The 18,266-nt window shown below is 45.7% G+C and overlaps 2 protein-coding genes across 2 annotated transcripts in view; both read right to left on the bottom strand.

The window, feature by feature from the left end:
• Nucleotides 1–646, bottom strand: part of LOC107299060 (tRNA 2'-phosphotransferase 1-like) — a gene marked incomplete at its 3' end in the record, with an annotated part of 9,582 nt that extends 8,936 nt beyond the window's left edge. The window contains exon 1 of the mRNA XM_015828427.1: nucleotides 476–646. Within this exon, the coding sequence (XP_015683913.1) occupies nucleotides 476–571 (96 nt within the window). The remainder of the gene's footprint in view (nucleotides 1–475) is intronic.
• Nucleotides 647–5,182: 4,536 nt separating this feature from the next.
• On the bottom strand, nucleotides 5,183–11,417 carry NUDT22 (nudix hydrolase 22). Its single transcript, XM_015828423.1, has 6 exons — nucleotides 11,403–11,417; nucleotides 8,056–8,534; nucleotides 6,894–7,007; nucleotides 6,701–6,798; nucleotides 6,403–6,496; nucleotides 5,183–5,482 (listed from the first exon to the last, which is right to left on the bottom strand). Exons 2-6 carry the CDS (start codon nucleotides 8,521–8,523, stop codon nucleotides 5,378–5,380), a joined length of 879 nt encoding a protein of 292 aa, XP_015683909.1. The 5' UTR covers nucleotides 8,524–8,534; nucleotides 11,403–11,417; the 3' UTR covers nucleotides 5,183–5,377.
• Between the last annotated feature and the right edge of the window lie 6,849 nt (nucleotides 11,418–18,266).

Genomic DNA, 18,266 nt, shown 5'->3' with positions numbered 1-18,266 from the left:
GAGGAGGAGGACTGAACTGCAACTCGCTTTTTGCAATAGTCCTTGGTTTACAACCACTCCCTTAGTGACTACTCAAAACTACAACGGCACAGGAAGAAGTGGCCTAACGACTGGTCCTCACACTTACAACCGTCGGGGGCATCCCCACGGTCACACGAGACACAAAATACCGGCCTGTGTTTATGACGGTTGCAACGTCCCAGGGTCGCATCAGCAAAGTCAATGAGGGGGAGAGGGGGGGGAGCCAGGTTTGATGATTGACCCCGTGATTCGCTTAACGACTGCAGCGATCGGCTTAAAACCTGCATGCGGAAACTCATCCACCCCGAGAGACGAGTCCCAGTCCCAGTTAAGGTTCGAGGACTGCCCGTCCTGGAAGAGACACACACTTGGGAGCGCAGTACTTTGTGAAACCTTTCGTGGAGGTTATTCCTTACAGGAGGCAGGAAGGAAAACTGGGCCGAGGGTCTCTGACCTGATCCCTGGGTCTCCTCCGGCTTTTCTGCTTTCGCTCTCTTCTTGCAGGGCTTTGCAAAGCTCCCTCGCCACGGCTTGATCCTGCTGCGGACATTTACGACTGCAATAATCCCCCCCCCCCCTTGGTAGACACTGCAGTTACTATTCTTATTATTTTTCTCCTCCTGCCCGAGGATCAGTGGGTTAATTTCTAGACCGTGTAATTGGCGGCTTCATCCTGGTCTGGCTGGCTGAGAGAGGGAGGGGAGGGGGGTCCTCTTTTGGTGCACACAGCCTGAAAAGTCTCCAAAGCACCGCAAGTGGAGGGCAAAAAGAAAGAAAGAAAAAAAAAAAAAGCTAGCCCTTCTTGAAGTCAGCTGACCTGCCAGAGCCGCATGGGCTTCTGGGAGTTGTAGTTTCATTGTCTCCATCATCGCCGCTTGCTTTCTTCTGATTAAACCTGTGGCCGGCTATGTTGGCTTACTGTCCTTGCTGTTCCGAGGGAGGGGCGTTCTGATCAGAAGCCTCCGGAAAGGGCGCTTGATTCTGAGTCTTCAGAAACACAGGTAGTCCTCGGCTTACGACCGTTCGTTTAGCGGCCGTTGGAAGTTGACGTGGCACTGGGAAAAAGGTGAGCTGCAGCAGGTTCTCGCCCTTACGACGAGGGCAGCGGGCTCACGGGATCGTGTGATCCAACTTTGGGCCCTTGGCGCAGGTAGTACGACAGGTGGGGCATGCCGGGGGCCATGTGACTTCCGTTTCTGACCTTCCCAGTTGGCTTCCGACCAACGAAGTCAACGGGAGAAGCTGGGTTCGCTTCACAGTCGTGCAGTTCACTTAACAACGGCAGTGGAAAAGGACATAAGACCAGGCACAACTCACTTAACAAGGGTCTTGTGGAAATCCTGGTCCCAATTGTGGTTGTAAGTCCGAGGACTGCCTGTAAACGCTGGAGGTCTTCCAGAAGAGACTGGACAGCCATTTGTCTGGAATGGTAGAGGGTCTCCCGCTTGAGCAGGGGGTTGGACTAGATGACCTCCAGGGTCCCTTCCAACTGTTATCCTTCCTTCCTTCCTTCCTTCCTTCCTTCTCCATCACTGGAGGCTTTTAGGAAGAGACTGGACAGCCATTTGTCTGGAATGGTAGCGGGTCTCCTGCTTGAGCAGGGGGTTGGGCTAGATGACCTCCAAGATCCAACTCTGTTATCCTTCCTTCCTTCCTTCCTTCCTTCCTTCCTTCCTTCCTTCCTTCCTTCCTTCCTCATCACTGGAGGCTTTTAAGAAGAAACTGGACCGTCATTTGTCTGGAATGGTAGAGGGTCTCCCGCTTGAGCAGGGGGTTGGACTAGAAGACCTCCAAGGTCCCTTCCCACCCTGTGGCTCTATGTTCTAAACTGGCTCTCCAAACCAACACAAGTGGTCCTCAACATACGACCACAACTGAGCCCAACATTTCCGTTGCTAAGCCACACAGTTATTGAGTGAGTTTTGCCCCATTATACGACCTTCCAGTAAATCATTGCAGTTCAGTTAGTCGCACGGTCGTTAAGCGAATCCGGATTCCCCCCCATGGACTTTGCTTGTCAGAAGGTCGCAAAAGGGGATCACGTGACACACACACACACACACACCGGGGACGCTGCGACCGTCGTAAAGACGAGTCAGTGGCTAAGAGTCTGAAGTCTGATCACGTGGCTATGTGGGGACGCTGCAGCGTTGGTGTGAAAAAGGGCCCTAAGCCCCTTTTTTTCAGGGCCGTTGTAACTCCGAATGGTCACTAAACGAACTGTTGTAAGTCGAGGACTGCCTGTATTTTAAGATACTGGGTTTTTTTTTAACGCAATCTTGTGCCCAGATTACCACTGGGTGTCAGTCTTGCCTTTCTTTGCTCCTTCTTGCTATGGCTAAGCTGTTGTCTCCTGTCTGGAAAGTCATTTCAAGGACAACAGCTGAATACAAAAGGGATTGAAAAACAAAACAACAACAAAAACCCACCAAAACTCTCAGACCATCGCATCCCCAAGGTACAACACACACACACACACACACACACACAAGCCGGCGGTTGAAATGGGAGCAATGGACGAAAACTGCCATTTTCTGTCTTTTTTTTTTTTTTTTGCTTCTTCCAATGTCTGCTTTTATTCCGTCTGGCTAGCTGGGATAGTTTTCCGCCTGGCAAAGCAAGTTTGTTTTTTTTCCCTTCTCCTCCTCCTGGGATTTCGGCTTTTTTGCATTCTGTCTTCGGTGCCTGGATTTTAAACGGGGGAAGACTTTGCAAGCCCAGACAGTTTGCCGGTATTTAGGGCAGGCTGTGACACAGCGCCCAAGCGACGCGAAGGATGCATTTTAAAAGAATTGCTCAGCAGAAGGACGTTCAGAGAGAGAGAGAGAGAGACCGAAGTAGGATATGTAGATTTGAGGTGGCCATTTTTCAGTGGGTTTGTTTGTCCCGGTCCTTTCGGAGGCCGGTGTGGTTTGCAGGCTGCCCTAAGCAATCTTAAGGAGACCCCCTCACCTATTTGCCATTCCACGCTGAAGGTGCTGCGAAGCACACACAGGACCTGTGGGAGTCACGCCGGTCAACAATGCTGTGTGGAATAAAAGGTGCCGTTCCCCAAAGAAGCAAAACACATCAGCCTCAGCCACTAACCCAGTCAAATATATATATATATATTTTTCCCCAGTGGGTCATGTAGCACACAGTTTTCTCAGCCTTGGCAGCTTTCAGATGGGTGGACTTCAGTTCCCAGAATTCCCTAGTCACCAGGGGTAACTTCAACTCCCAGAATGCCCCAGCCAGCTTGCTTTAAGAGGGGTGGGCTTCAACTCCCAGAATTCCTCAGCCAGCTTGCTTTAAGAGGGGTGGGCTTCAACTCTCAGAATTCCCCAGCCAGCCTGCTTTAAGAGGGGTGGGCTTCAGCTCCCAGAATTCCCCAGCCAGCCTGCTTTAAGAGGGGTGGGCTTCAACTCCCAGAATTCCCCAGCCAGCCTGCTTTAAGAGGGGTGGGCTTCAACTCCCAGAATTCCCCAGCCAGCCTGCTTTAAGAGGGGTGGGCTTCAACTCTCAGAATGCCCCAGCCAGCTTGCTTTAAGACGGGTGGACTTCGACTCCCAGCTTTCCCCAGCCAGCCTGCTTTAAGATGAACGGATTTCAACCCCCAGAATCCCCCAGCCAGCCTGCTGTAAGATGGGTGAATGGTTGTAAGTCGAGGACTGCCTGTATTGGCTGCCTGGGGAATTCTGGGAGTTGAAGTCCACCCATCTTGAAACTGCCAAGGCAGTTAGAATGCAGTATTGCAGGATAACTCTGCCCACAGCCAGGAGTTCGATCCTGACCGGCTCAAGGTTGACTCAGCCTTCCATCCTTCTGTGGTCAGTAAAATGAGGACCCAGATTGTTGGGGAGGGGGCAGTAGGCTGACTCTGTAAACCGCTTAGAGAGGGCTGTAAAGCACTGTAAAGCAGTATATAAGTCTAAGAGCTGTTGCCCTTCCTTCCTTCCTTCCTAAAATGAGGACCCAGATTGTTGGGGGCAACAGGCTGACTCTATAAACTGCTTAGAGAGGGCTGTAAAGCTCTGCGAAGTGATATATAAGTCTAAGCGCTGTTGCTATTATAAGAGTAAATCAAACCCAGTTTGGTGTCCCCAGACCCCCGATATCCCGGTTTCCCACTGACCCAGTTAAGCATGGTATCAGCACAGAGTAAGAATTTTTCCTGCCTCTCTAGCCTAGTAAAGCAGAAATCACGAAACAAATACGTCAGCTGAACAACAGTTGAGCTCAGCCACTAAGCCGCTCAGGCCCGGGATAAGATGTTGATGGATAGGGAGGGTACCCAGATTGTCGTTCATTAATTGCCTCCAAGCTGCCAAAAATCCAGATAATCAGGCGAGGGGATCTGCTAAATCCTCTTGAAATTCTGTGGTTCTCCTGGCCCAACTTCAGCTTCTCGGTTCCCTGGTTCTTATAGGTCAGTCTGAATATTTAGAGCTCCTTAAATCCGCCAACGGGCAGCGGGAGCATTTTGTGCCATCTTCTTAATCGTGCATTTTTGTAATTCGCACGCGCGACAGCCGCCAGGCGTTTTCCTAAGACACTGTTTTGTCCATCCAGACATTGTCGCTCGTCCATCGGGGCTGGAAGTTTTGTAAGCTCAGGCAAGCGTGGTTTATTCCATCAGTTGCAGCCCAAACCCAACACAGTTTAAAAAGCGAAACAAAAAAACTGAGAATGCAATCAGCTGTGTTCAGACCACAGGGTGAGTCCCAAATCACGATTTACGAACCACAACAGCCGCTCCCCTAACACATTAAACTGAAAACAAACACATTAAAGTAACTGCTCATTCCCTATAAATACTGAAGACATTATTGGACTCAGAAATCTGTTTTGCTTCGGGGTTTTCGCTTCTTACAAAAACACAGGGCACATTTTTCATCCTTTCACCTCCAAAGTTCACGGTGCAAAGCTTATAAGCCCATCAAACACCGTGCAAACTTCAGGGCTGTGTGTCCACAAACAGCAATTTAATTTTGGGATAAAAACAACCCAGCCAACGATGTAGATTCCAGCTTAAGACATTTCCCAAGGGTGGGATGTAGGAATAGAAAGCGGCGGGATGAGTAGAGAGGAGGACAGGAAACGCAGGCTCAGAAGCCTACCCAAACTATCCTAGCATCTGGAATTATACCTGAGATGAGAATTCTTTATTTATTTATTTTAGTCTATAAAAAACGCTCTTTATTGAAAAATGGAGCCCAACAGACACAGTTCTAGGAGCTGGAAGACCTTACCAATCTGTTTTCTTGGCCTAACTGCCTTCCTTCGCTGAAAAGTAGGAACCGATGAATTTGTGGCCGGTTGATGTTTCGGTAAAGATATTCTGAACAGTTCTTGGTGAGAGTTTATCGGTGGACTTTTACTGACACGCTCCCAGGACCTCTGTGTAAAGTTTCACTGCCCCTTTGGCTGAGGGGCAGAGTTGATTCCACCACTCGCCCTTCTGCTCCATCGACAGGACATCCTGCAGAGAGAGAGAAAAAGAGAAAGAGAAAGAGGGGGGGGGGGAGAGGGAAGAGAGAAAGGAAGAGAGGGAAAGGGAGACAGAGAGAAAGACAGTGAGTGAAAGAGAGAGAGAAATGGTGGGAAAGGGAGAAAGAGAGAGAAAGAGGAAGAGAAAGGGAAGAGAAAGAGAGAGAAAGGAAGAGAGAAAGAGGGAGACAGAGAGAAAGAGTGAGAGAGAGTGGGAAAGGGAGAAGGAGAGAGAGAAGTGGTGAGAAAGGGAGAAAGAGAAAGGGGGAAAAGAAAAAAAGAGAGAGAAAGGATGGGAAAGGGAGAGAGAGAAAGAAGGGGAAGAGAAAGAGAGAAAAAAGGATAGGAAAGGGAGAATGAGAAAGAGAAAGGGGGAAGAGAAAGAAAAAAGAAAGAAAGAAAGAAAAAAAGAAAAAAAGAAAAAAAGAAAGAGGGAGGGAGGGAAGGAGGGAGGGAGGGAGAGAGGGGGGGAGAGAATAAGGGAGATGCCAAAATGAGTTGCCAGCTGGGCAATTTTGGGCCAATCACCAGGAGACGGTGAGTTCTAGTCCCGCCTTAGGCATGAAAGCCAGCTGACTCTGCTTGTCAGAAGGTCGCAAAAGGGGATCACATGACCCCTGGACACTGCAACCGTCATCAATACCGGCCAGTTGCCAAGCGTCTGAATTTTGATCCTGTGACCGGGGGGGGGGGAGGGAGGATGCTGCAACCTAAGCGTGAAAACTTGGTTCGGTGCCACCGTAACTTCAAACGGTCACTGAACGAATGGCTGTCGGGGGTCTACCTCTCTTCCTCCTCGTTTTCCTGAGCTGAATTCTAGAAACTGGGGCATATTTTCTCCAGCCTGGCTCCCGGGCTCCTTTCTCTTTCTCCATCTCTGCCCGTCCCTGGACCAGGGGTTCACAGACCTACCTCTCGGCTGGCGAAGAGGATGCTGACGGATTCTTGAGCTTCCGGGCCCCCCAGAGCGTAACGCTGCTTCACCTGCTCCGAGGTCAGGTTGCACCTGGAGGGAAGGCAAAAGGAAGTAACAACCGTGTGACTAATTTAACAACTGCAGCGATTCGCTTAAGAAATGCAGCAAAGCAAGGTCGTAAGATGGGGGTCAACAATCAATGAGCGGATGTCTCACCTAGCCACAGAAATCTGGGGCCCAATTGTTGGTCGTTAAATCGAGGACGGCCTGTATCCCTCCCCCCTAAAGCGTTACCTGACGTAGAATTCGGCGCTGCCCCGGCCTGCGGTGGTTTCGTTCCGAACGATGCCGAGCAAAAGAGGGCTGCTGAGGGTGGCTGGCTGAAGGTTCACCTGGGAGCAGGTAAAAAAAAAAAAAGGTGAGTCGGGAAGCAGCGGAAGGAGAGCGGCCCAACCCCAGGCCTCCTTCTGGTCCTCCAGCCTCTCACCTCATCCTGGACCTCGCGAAGCACGGAAGAGAAGAGTTCTCTGACCACCAGATCTCCCGGGAGGTCCTGATGGCGGATCAAGGATCTCTCCGGAGCGTCCTTTCCTAACGCAGCCTGCAAAGAGAGGGCAGTAGCAGCAAATACGCCTACTCAGGAGTAAGGGCTGCCCCCAGCATCCATCAGCAACATAAATACATTTATGTATTCACTTTAGAACGTGGGATAACTTTTGTCAACGGCTAGAAAAACGAGTCAGAGAGAAAGGAAGGTGACATGTAATTCTGAATATATATTAGTAAGAAGAAGGCGACTGAGTGATTAATTAATACTCTTTACGATAATTAACTACATCTATTATTCTTACTTAAATACATGTGCCCAGATAATATGCTGTTTGCTAAATATTGAAAATGTTACCTGAGAAAACTCCAACCCCAACCCCAACCCTAACCCAAACCCCAATCCTAACCCCGACCCCATTTTATCCCCAACCCTATTAAAACTAATAAAATTTATATTTAAAAAAAAGAACATAAATACATTGGAGAAATCAACTGGAGAGAAGGTCAGGCAGAGCTTCTGTTTGTTGCTGCTGTTTTCCAAAAGAATGATGCCCCCTGTGTAGCTTAATGGGGGTAAGGAGATCTAATACAGGCAGTCCTCGACTTACGACAGTTGCTTAACAACCATTCTAGGCTGGAATGGACTTTTAAAAAGGTGATTTATCCCCCGGCGTCAAAGTTATGATTCCTGCGCAAGCACATACACACCCTGCAGTCATGTGATCACATTTAACCCGCTTTAACACTGATTATGGCATCCAGCGGTCATGTGGTCATAATTTATGACTTTTTTGGGCTGTTTTCTGGCAGAAAATAGCAAAAAAAAAAAGTCTGTTGGGTGTGCTGGATTTGTTTCATGATTCGTTCAGTCACCAAGATGACTCACCTTACAAACATCATAAAAATGGTTGTAAAATTGAATCGGGTTATTCGGGCCTCAACTTACAACTGCTAGCATTGATGACTGAAATTCTAGGCTCCGGGGATTGTAAATTGAGGACTGCCTGCTTCTAAGATTAGCGGATTCCTTAATTCTTTAAGGAATTCCTTAAATATAATCCTTCATTCCAGAATGCCTCAAACCGGATGCAGACGCCCACCTGAGGCTCCGGGTGTCCCCCAGGAACGTCGATCTTTCCCGGGGCTTCCCCCACACACAGGCTGCGCCGCAAGAAGACAAAGTTGTCGTCTGCTGTCTGCAACACGGCACCCACACCCAGGGGTTCGGCGAGATAGGCTTGGCTGTTCCCAAAGTCCTGGTCTCCCTGCTCCCGGAGCTGCCTGGCAGTCTTTGCCAAGTTGGTGCCCATGAAGTCCTTATAGCTGGTAAGCCCCAGGTGGAAAGTCAAAAGGGTCCCATCCAGCTTGACGGAGTGGAGGCAAAATTTGGCCCCGTTGAAAAGCCACGGGTCCCGCTGGCAACGTGCCGCCCAAACCCTGTCGATTCGGGCCTGATCTGCAGGCAGCGAGTTCCGGTCGTAGAGGGGGGAAAGTTCTACTCGGACGTCAGACTCGGGGATACCCCCGGAAGCCGGGCACTGGAACAATAAGGAGATATCTGGGTCCATCCTTTAGTCACCTGAAAAAGAGAAAGGGGAAACATCCAGCATTCCCTCTGGTTTGGGGGGGGGTCCCCAGTATGCATCTACACAGCAATATTTTTCAACCTTAGCAACTTTAAGACCTGTGGACTTTAACTCCCAGAATTCCCCAGCCAGCCACTTCAGCTCATCACTCTTCAGCTTCCTGCGACTACAGATTGGTGATGGAATTACTACTTAGAGCAGGGCTCTTCAAACTTGGCCCTTTGATGACTTGTGGACTTCAACTCCCAGAATTCCTCAGCCAGGCACGAGGAATTCTGGGAGTTGAAGTCCGCAAGTCATCAAAGGGCCAAGTTTGAAGAGCCCTGACTTATAGTATCGGAGTTCCCCCCCATCCTGTTGCCAGCCTCTCTGTGGACAAGCCCAAGGGACGCTCAGAACCGAGAGATCAATAATGAAAATCCCATTTGGAAAAGCAGTACATTCCAGGTTGTTTTCCCCCGTCTTTCTTTCGCAGGTCATCCTCAACTTACGACCACAACTGAGCCCCAATTTTTTGTTCCTAAGTGAGACAGTGAATTCTGCCCCACTTTACAATCTTTAATAATAATAATAATAATAATAATAATAATAATAATAATAATAATAATAATAATAATAATAATAATAATAATAATAATAATAATAAAGTTGGAAGGGACCTTGGGGGTCATCTAGTCCAACCCCCTGCTCAGGCAGGAAACCCTACACCATTTCGGACAAATGGCTGTCCAGTCTCTTCTTAAAAACTTCCAGTGTTGGAGCATTCACAGCTTCTGGAGGCAGGTTGTTCCACTGGTTAATTGTTCTGACTGTCAGGAAGTTTCTCCTTTGTTCTAGGTTGCTTCTCTCCTTGATTAGTTTCCATCCGTTGCTTCTTGTCCTGCCCATTATTATAAGTGAATCATTATAGCTGTTAAGTGAGTAACTCGGTTGTTAAGTGGATCTGACTTCCCCGTGGACTTTTGTTTGTCAGAAGGTCCCATGACCCTGGGACGCGGCCACCGTCATAAATAGGAGTCAGTTGCCAATGTCTGAATTTTGATCCCGCGACCGTGGAGATGTTGGCAATGGTCATAAGTGTAAAACATGGTCATAAGTCACTTTTTTCAACGCTGTTGTAATTTTGAACGCTCACTAAACAAATTGTTGTAAGTCAAGGACTATCTGCATTCACTTTTATCGATGCTTTTTTCCCCCCTAGATCAGCCTAGCAGCTGTTGGGCATACAAATGTGCTCCTTCCTGTCCAAACAATTTAGCCTTCTTGTTTCAAACTCAGAGACTGCCTCTTTTGCCCATGAGGACAGCCAACCTGTCAAGCTATCCATGGGTAACTTGCAGTGGTCGTCACGGCTGGATAGAGAGCGGTGTTCAGATGCCCTGGCACTAGAAATTCCCCTGCCAGTGGGGGTGGGGCGGTTGACACAAAGCCAGAGCGATATTTTTCAGATTTTGCTGCCCTTCGTGCATCCCAGAGGGCCACGTGGACGGGGTTGATGTGAAGAAGGAAAACAGCAGGAGGTTAAGAAAAGCGGGGATCTAGATCAGGGCTGCCAACTGTTCAAAAAAAAAATTTTTAATCTTGATTTGCTTCTCTCTGATTGGGGTGGAGAGATGTAAAAGAAGGCAGGGCTTCTATAACAGTCGCAGTTGTGTAGAAGCAAGGATTTTAAAATCCAGCAGCTTAATTGCAACAGAACAATCTTATTTTTACAAGTTAGAAAGAAGAGAGTGTCTGCAGTTACAGGATGAGGCTGGAAAGACGCTGGCAACCCTTATCTGGACCGTGAAAAAGCCTATTTTGGGAGGGTGGGGGGAAGAGCAGGAACATTTGACAGGGAGCACAAAGAATTTTTTTTAAAAAATGAGGCTTCATGCTAATTGTTAATTCTGTCCACAATCTCCGTTCACCATGTCTGATATGGAGCTTTTTTGGACCCGGTTGCAGATGCTATCAATCCCCCCCCAAAAAACCACGTCAGCCCTTGAGCTGAGATGGATGAGATTATAAGATTTCATTTTAATTACAGAGCAGAGATGGGTCCCTTCGCAACCCTGAATGCAGTCACTGCAGTTCAGTGGAAATAATTTTCTGCAGAAAAGCAACAGCCTCGCTGCAGCTTTGCTGAAGAATCGTTCGTTGGATAGCTCAGCATTTTTTCCCCACAATTTTCCCCCCACAGATTTAAAAAGGATTCAGATCTTTTTTTAAAAAAAAAAAAAATGCTCAGCCCAAAAAATAAAAACAGGCCAGCACCTGATATGCCTGTCTGGCAATAGCTCCATTCAGGAGAGATTTGCACACGCGCGCGCACGGGATGCGTATAATCTGATTTGTAATGGGCACTAATTAATGTTAATCTCAGTGGGAAGAATTGGGGGTGGGGACTTATATGAACTGGAGGAAGGGAAAGGAAAAAAGATCCTTGGGGACTGAAGTCCAAACCAGGGTGAAACAACCTGTATCATCTCGTTTCTCCTGCTTATTTTTGTTTTTTTTTAAAAAATAGAATTGAAATCAGCAGACTTTAAGATCTCTGGATGATCAGTTAGTTAGTTAATTAATTGAACTAATTAGTCAAAGCGAATTAGTTTAAGCTAATTAGTGTCTAGGTCAAAGCCGTTGTTAACAGGATACTGCGATAAAGTTGGTTTGCTTGTCCTAAGAGTCAGGCAGCTTTGGAACTGGCTAGGCCAGGTAACCGTGGTGGTGTTTTGGCTGGCATTGACTTTAATACATAGGGCAGGTTCACACAATAAAATAAGATTGGGGACTTTGGCTTACTTTACTATCCATGCTTAACCCAGATACTACGCATAATGAATTATTAAGCATTAGGAAAATCTCAAGTTGTGGCATACCCGTCTTGCAACGGCAATGAAAGATCTGTTTCTTCGGTTAATAGATCTTTATTCGACTATTTGCAGGATGATTCCACAATGGATCAGCTCCAAAGGATGGCGCGGCTGGGCGTTCACCAAGGTCCTACAACTGACAAAGAGAGCCCGGCTTTAAGAGTGCGACTTTTCATAGAAAATGTCAAAATCAGATGCTATGGAAGAAGGATTGTCAGACAGACAAACAGGCAGATACCCGTGATCAGGGGCAACATGGAGAAGGGTTGCAATTTGGTTGTTTTCTTGCAGACGTTTCACGACCCAACTAGGTTACATCATCAGTGCTAGAAGGGAGTGGGGTGTGCTGCAGATGTCCCTTCTAGCACTGATGATGTTATCTAGTTCGGATGATGAAACATCTGCAAGAAAATAACCAAGCTCAGAGAATACCAAGGACCCCTCATTTCAACCCTGAGCTAAACAATCTCCTTTATGGGTTGCAATTTTAAAAAAAAACCTGAATTGGGTTTGTACAAACAAAGGGGAAGTCCGGGAAAAAGCTTCCTGTTTTATCTCTTTAAACCAGTTGCAAACTCAGCTGGATAAAACAGGAGCAAGATTTAATTCTGCTTAAAAGGTTGGCAGGGTTTTAAAGTCCATTCTTCCCGTTGACTGCGCAAAGCCACAATGGGTCACTGGAGGACCAAAACATTCAAGAACTCCTGTGTTATACTGTATAGATTAAAATTGAATCTTTAAAAGTTGATAGCATAGTTATTTCTTGCCCAACCCCGATGCCAATAAAATAATTTTACTTGTTTTTTTAAAAAAACAAACAAACAAACTGATTTCTCATTTCCAGGGGTTCAAAATTCTGCAAAAATTTGGTAACCCCTGATGTAAGCCTGGAGCATTAATTTCCCCTGCCGTTTTTATCTTTTCCCTCTCCTTCATACCATGGAAAATGTTGGCATTTCTATCTGGCAAGAACATACTTCCCTTTTGACGCTGGTTTTCCTAAGCTGTCCTGACTGGCCCCTTTGTAGGAACATCACCCCCCCCAAATTCAAAAATAAAATAAAAGGTCCATTCTCTCTTCTTCCCAATGAAAGGGAGACGTCACTGTCGCACCTTTGACAAAAGTGTGTTTTGTTTGGCTGGGGGTCCCTGGCTCATTTTCACGGCGCGGTTGCTGGCATCCTTCCCGCGTGTTTCACAGCAGAGCAATTGCGAGCCCTTTTGCCCAGCGCCTTCAAAAAAAGCATCTGTATGCTTTCTCAAATCAAGACCCACAGGCCTGGCAAGAGATCCCACAGCCAGCTGTTCCCTCGCCTTTCAACCTTTGGAGCTGGCATCTTTCAATTTAATTTTTTTTTGGGGGGGGAAACCCTTTTGGATAAAGCAAAGATTCATTCACTGGGGCTAGATTCAGAGGTCAGGGACCTGGCTTTGAGTATCCTTGGCTGTTGGCAAAAAGGCTCTGGAGGAGGGGGACAATTGTGCATTTGATAGACCCCCCGGCTGCCAATCCTTGCTTTAAAGTGTGACCTACAGCCATGACCTCAGGACCATCTGGAGGTATAGAAAATCACTCAGATCAGAAAAGGAGCCAAGCGTGTGCACACATCCGTTTGAATTTGCATTCACACGCACAAATATATACCTCTCCATAAACAAACTTTTTTAAAAAAAAAACAAAAAACCTAACAATCTGAATATAGCGTACGTGTGTGTAAACTTGATCTTTCATCTAAAACGTGTATGTTTGCGTGCATCTATAAAATCTCACTGTTTAGAATTTCACTCTGTGTGCATTGTACACAAATGTGACACCGCTTAGTTTTTTTGCCAGTTACATGTGAATTTTGCATGGCCACTGCATCTAAATATATAAAATGTGTGTGTGAATGTGGTTGTATGTAAAACTGCACTTGGTCTACCTTTCACACACACACACACACACACACACACGCAATTTATATGCATGCATACATGTGTGTGCATATATAGGCATGTATAAAACTTGACACGGTTTAATGCAGCGGTTTTCAAAGTGACTAGGAGACCGTTTCAAGGGTTCTGTGAAGTCAAATAAATGAACATTTTTAAATGTCTCCGTTTTTAACTTCTAGTGTAGTAAAAACTGACAAATGTAACTCATATTTATATATAAATATAAACCCTTTGGGGGCCTTCCATCATTTTTAAGAATGTAACGTGGGCCTGAGACCACAATGTTTCAGGGCATTGCTGGTCTGTTTCACCTAAATACAACCTACTTTTAAAAATTTGACAGGCTTTAAGTGTTTCTCAACCTTCGTAACTTTCAGATTTGTGGACTTCTGGCTGGGGAATTCTGGGAGTTGAAGTCCACCCATCTGAAAGCATGCTAGCTGAGGAATTCTGGGACTTGTAGTCCACACATCTTAAAGTATGCTGGCTGGGGAATTCTGGGACTTGTAGTCCATATCCCTTAAAGCATGCTGGATAATTCTGGGACTTGTAGTCCAAACCTCTTAAAAGCATGCTGGTTGGGGAATTCTGGGACTTGTAGTTCACACGTCTTAAAACATGTTGTCTGGGGAATTCTGGGATTTGCTAAAGTCAAGAAACACCGACCTAGCTTTTTATTTAACACACTGTATGCGTTTGTGTGCATAACACTTGACTCACTTCAACTTTTCACCAAACCATGAGGGAAAGATATACCTGTTTGGGAGATTTGTGATGTGTGCCGTTGTGCCCACAGTAAAAAAATGACAAAAAAGGTTATCTTATCTTATCTACGGCCTAATCAGAACTTCAGAAAAAGATAATAAACGACCCCTCCATCCCAATTTGCTACAATTACACATCTCAAAATTGCCCCTCAGCATCTTCAGCAAGGGATTCTGGGAGTTGTAGGACCAGCCCCTTGGGAGGCAAGAGCGGGAGTCCTTCGAGAGTACCCGGATGTTGCTCCTTCCCTCCCTCCCTCCCTCCCTCTCTTCGGGGCTCGCGGCAGGGAGGACAAAATGGCGGCCGAAGTCCACACACCCGTTGGTGAGTTTCTATGGTAACCGCTGTGTCTCCCGTCATTGCCCGTCCCTCTTTTTTTTCCCCTCCGCAGTCACCTTCCCACGTTTGCTCCGGCAGTTGGGAGCGGCCGCGGTTTGCGTTTTTTTTTTTTTATAAAAAACGACGAGCAGTCCCACGGATTTCAAAACGTCCAATGACCCCTTTCTCCGGTTTCCTCTTCGGATTGTTTTGGACTTTCCTTCCGCCGCACTTCCGGGTGGCTTCTGCCGTAGGGGGTCCTTCTTCTATTTCGTCCCCCCCGGAAATACCAGGCAGGCTTCTTAAAGTTCCGCCTCTCTGATGGTTAACCCTATGCGTAAGGTGGATTCTTATGCTCAGCTGCTTCAGCGATGGGAGTTGTAGTCGTCCGGCTTACTGTCTATCACAATTATTGGCTCTATTTTGATTTATGGCCGTCAAAAGCCACTCAGTTCATTCCTCTGACTCATCCTTCTTTAATGCACAGCAAATTGCAAAGGAGACATTATGCCCTTGATTTCAATTTGGGAATTTTGCTCTGAGCGTTTCTTCCTTTAGTTGGGTCTTTGTTTATTTCTTGCTACAAGCAGTCCTCGACTTAACAACCATTCGTTTAGTGTCCGTTCCAAATTACAACAGCACTGAAAAAAGTGATCTATAACCGTTTTTCACACTTAACAACCGTCACAGCACAGTGATCAAAATTCAGATGCTTGGCAACTGACTCACATTTATGACAGTTGCAGTGTTTCGGGGTCATGTGATCCCCTTTTGCGACCTGACAAATGAAGTCAATGGGGAAACCAGATTCACTTAACAACTTAATAATTGCAATGATTCACTGAACAGCTGTAGCAAGTGTGGGAGGTCACCCCCCCCCCCAGAGAAGGAAATATTAAAAGGGCAGAAAAATATATTTCCCCAAAGGATCTTAAAGAGGCAGAAAAACATGCCCAGTTTTCTTAATAGCCCCAAGTCTCCCTCCCCCAAGCAGAAACCAGCTCTATAGAAATACAGATGTAAACCATTCAGGAAAGTTGAAGCTAGAAGATTAAGAAGACAAAGACACCTAAAATCTACATACCCCACCCAAACTCTTAAGACAGGACATAATAAGATTAACTCACAGATGCCAAAGTCAGAATACATGACACCGGAAATACAAAGCCTCAAACAGGAACAGGAAACAACTCCACAAACAAAAGGCTCCAGAGGGTAGAAAAACCCACTCCCTACATGTGCTCTCTCTCTTTTCTTCCAGAGCCATCTTCCTGTCTGGCTCTCCTCTTCAATAAACTGCAACCTTCTTTCTAAAGCAGTCGCCATGTTGTTTATCCCCAGCTTGGACTGAACCATGATGAAGACTTTTCCTTCAACACAAGAAAGGGCATAAAATGGGACAATACTCACTTAACAACTGTCTCACTTAGCAACAGAAAATTGGGGCTCCATTTGCAATCATAAGTCGAGGACTACCTGTACTATACTGACCCCCCCTTGAAATAAAAATCACACACACTGTAAATATAAACTTTGAGCAGTCGCTTACATTGTAATGGCTCCCTCTGTCTTTTGTCATTTGTCAGGATAACGGGAAGGGATTTCAAGAAATGGCCTTGGCTAATCTGCATTTCCTTTGTCGTTGTTGCCAACGTTGCCAAAATTCCCAGCATCTGGCATTTTCTTCCACAATCCATGGCTGGTGAGTCCGGTTCTTGCAATTAATTCAAGCACTTGAATTGATAAAACCTTGGGGAGTGGGGGAAGGCACTTTTTCCAACATACAAATTATATTAAAAGGTATAAGCTTTGGTAAGCGGCCTCTCACTTCATTAGAGGTAGTGGAGTGGCTCAATGGATGTGGGGTTTAAATTGAGGGGAGGTGGGGGGGAAAGGGAGTAGAGAAGAGGTTGATTGTGCATATGCCGCTTACATGTGAGACCGATTACAAGCGGAGATTACAAAAAGAGGTTTACAGATCAGCACTTACACTTATTACAAAGACACATTATTTTTATGACTAGATTTTTTTTATCTTATCACATATATACATATATATGATAAAAAACCTAGTCATAAAAAATAATGTGTACTTGTAATAACTGTAAGTGCTGATATGTAAATCTCTTCTATACAGGTAGTTCTTGACTTAACAACCATTCATTTAACAGCACTTAGACTTATAGACCCTTTTATACAGCTCTCTCTGAGTGGTTGACAGAGTCAGCATCTTGCCCCCAACAATCCGGGTCCTCATTTTACCAGCTTTGGAAGGACGGAAGTCTGAGTCAACCTTGAGCTGGTTAGGATTGAATTCCTGGCAGTGAACTGAGTTAGTCTGTAATATTGCATTCTAACCACTGCACCATTATGGCAAAGGAATAGAATAATAGAATAGAATAGAATAGAGTAGAGTAGAGTAGAGTAGAGTAGAGTAGAGTAGAATTGCAGAATAGAATAGAATTACAGAATAGAATAGAATAGAATAGAATAGAATAGAATAGAATAGAATAGAATACTTTATTTGGCCAAGTGTGATTAGAAACACAAGGAATTTGTCTTTGATGCAGAGGTTCTCTGTACATGCAAAATAGTAAGTATAATAATCATAATAATAATAACAATGAGAGGGGGTCGTGAAGAAGATAAGACGGATAATAATAATACTACAGCTATATAATGTGGCACAAGAAGAAGAATATAATGTGGGTAAAGGTCTCACCTTCCTAGACTTTTGAACATCACAGTTGATTTTGGTTTAATAGAACCCTCTTGAGAATAAGTCCAAATTCATCCTCGCTAAAAGATTCTGTTTTATCATCTTCAGCAGAGTAACCATGTCGTCTTTCTAGGTCTTCGGTGAGAAATATTAGCCACTATGAAGTTCTGGGGATCAAACAAGACGCTACTTCAAAGGAGATCAAACAAGCCTTTTTTAAGAAATCAAAACAGGTAGGCTTCCATTTTGAGGTGGGGGCAGAGTGGGGAAGGAGGAGGACCCTCCATTGGGAGGCTGGAGTAAGTTTCGTTGTGATCAACGGTCCATTTGAGGCAGTCCCCAAAACAGATTTTACACAATGTACAAAGTACATTTTATGTCTCTCCGGCTGCTTTCAAAAGAAAGTTGAACAACCTTTTAAAAGGACTCTTTATATTACTTATGCATGATGCGTACGTGATAATGTTCTGTATAGCTTTATTGTTATGCATTGATTGTCTTGATTGGTTTAAATTGGGGACAGCATTGATAGAAGTGCTGTAGTGCTGTGTATGTTGAAGAGCTGGGTTGGGGAAATGGGTTGTTTTATTTATTTAGTACATGGTATCTACGGAGGTCATCCAATTGCTGATGTACAAATATAAATTTAAATAAAGCATCAGCAAATATATAGGTTTAAAGCACGTGGACAATACAATATATTGAACTGAGTTCTTTATTTGCTACTGCTATTGGCCTTCCTTCCCTCCCTCTCTTCTCCTTCCCTCCCTAATTTTCCTTCCTTCCTTCCTTCCTTCCTTCCTTCCTTCCTTCCTTCCTTCCTTCCTTCCTTCCTTCCTTCCTTCCTTCCTTCCTTCCTTCCCAGTGGTTAGAATCCAATATTGCAGGCTAACTCTGCCCACAGTTAGAAGTTCAATCCTGACCAGCTCAAGGTCGACTCAGCCATCCATCCTTCCGAGGTCGGTAAACTGAGGATCCAGATTGTTGGGGGCAAATAGGCTGACTCTGTCAGCCACTTAGAGAGGGGCTGTAAAACACTGTGAAGCGGTATATAAGTCTAAGGGCGATTGCTATTTCCTTCTATCTGTGCTGAAAATGTCAGATGAAACTACAAAGCTGATGATGGAGCATCA

Source organism: Protobothrops mucrosquamatus, unplaced genomic scaffold (genome assembly GCF_001527695.2).
Source record: "Protobothrops mucrosquamatus isolate PMUCROS unplaced genomic scaffold, P.Mucros_1.0 scaffold4488, whole genome shotgun sequence".
Taxonomy (NCBI): domain Eukaryota; kingdom Metazoa; phylum Chordata; class Lepidosauria; order Squamata; family Viperidae; genus Protobothrops; species Protobothrops mucrosquamatus.
This window is presented reverse-complemented; position numbering and strand designations above follow the sequence as displayed.

Excerpts from the sequence above, each read along its gene's own strand:
- NUDT22 (XM_015828423.1), bottom strand. The coding sequence starts at position 8,523 with ATGGACCCAGATATCTCCTTATTGTTCCAGTGCCCGGCTTCCGGGGGT. Across the intron at positions 6,799-6,893 it reads TTCGCGAGGTCCAGGATGAG|GTGAACCTTCAGCCAGCCAC; the intron begins GTGAGAGGCTGG and ends ACCTGCTCCCAG. Across the intron at positions 6,497-6,700 it reads AGCGCCGAATTCTACGTCAG|GTGCAACCTGACCTCGGAGC; the intron begins GTAACGCTTTAG and ends CCTTCCCTCCAG.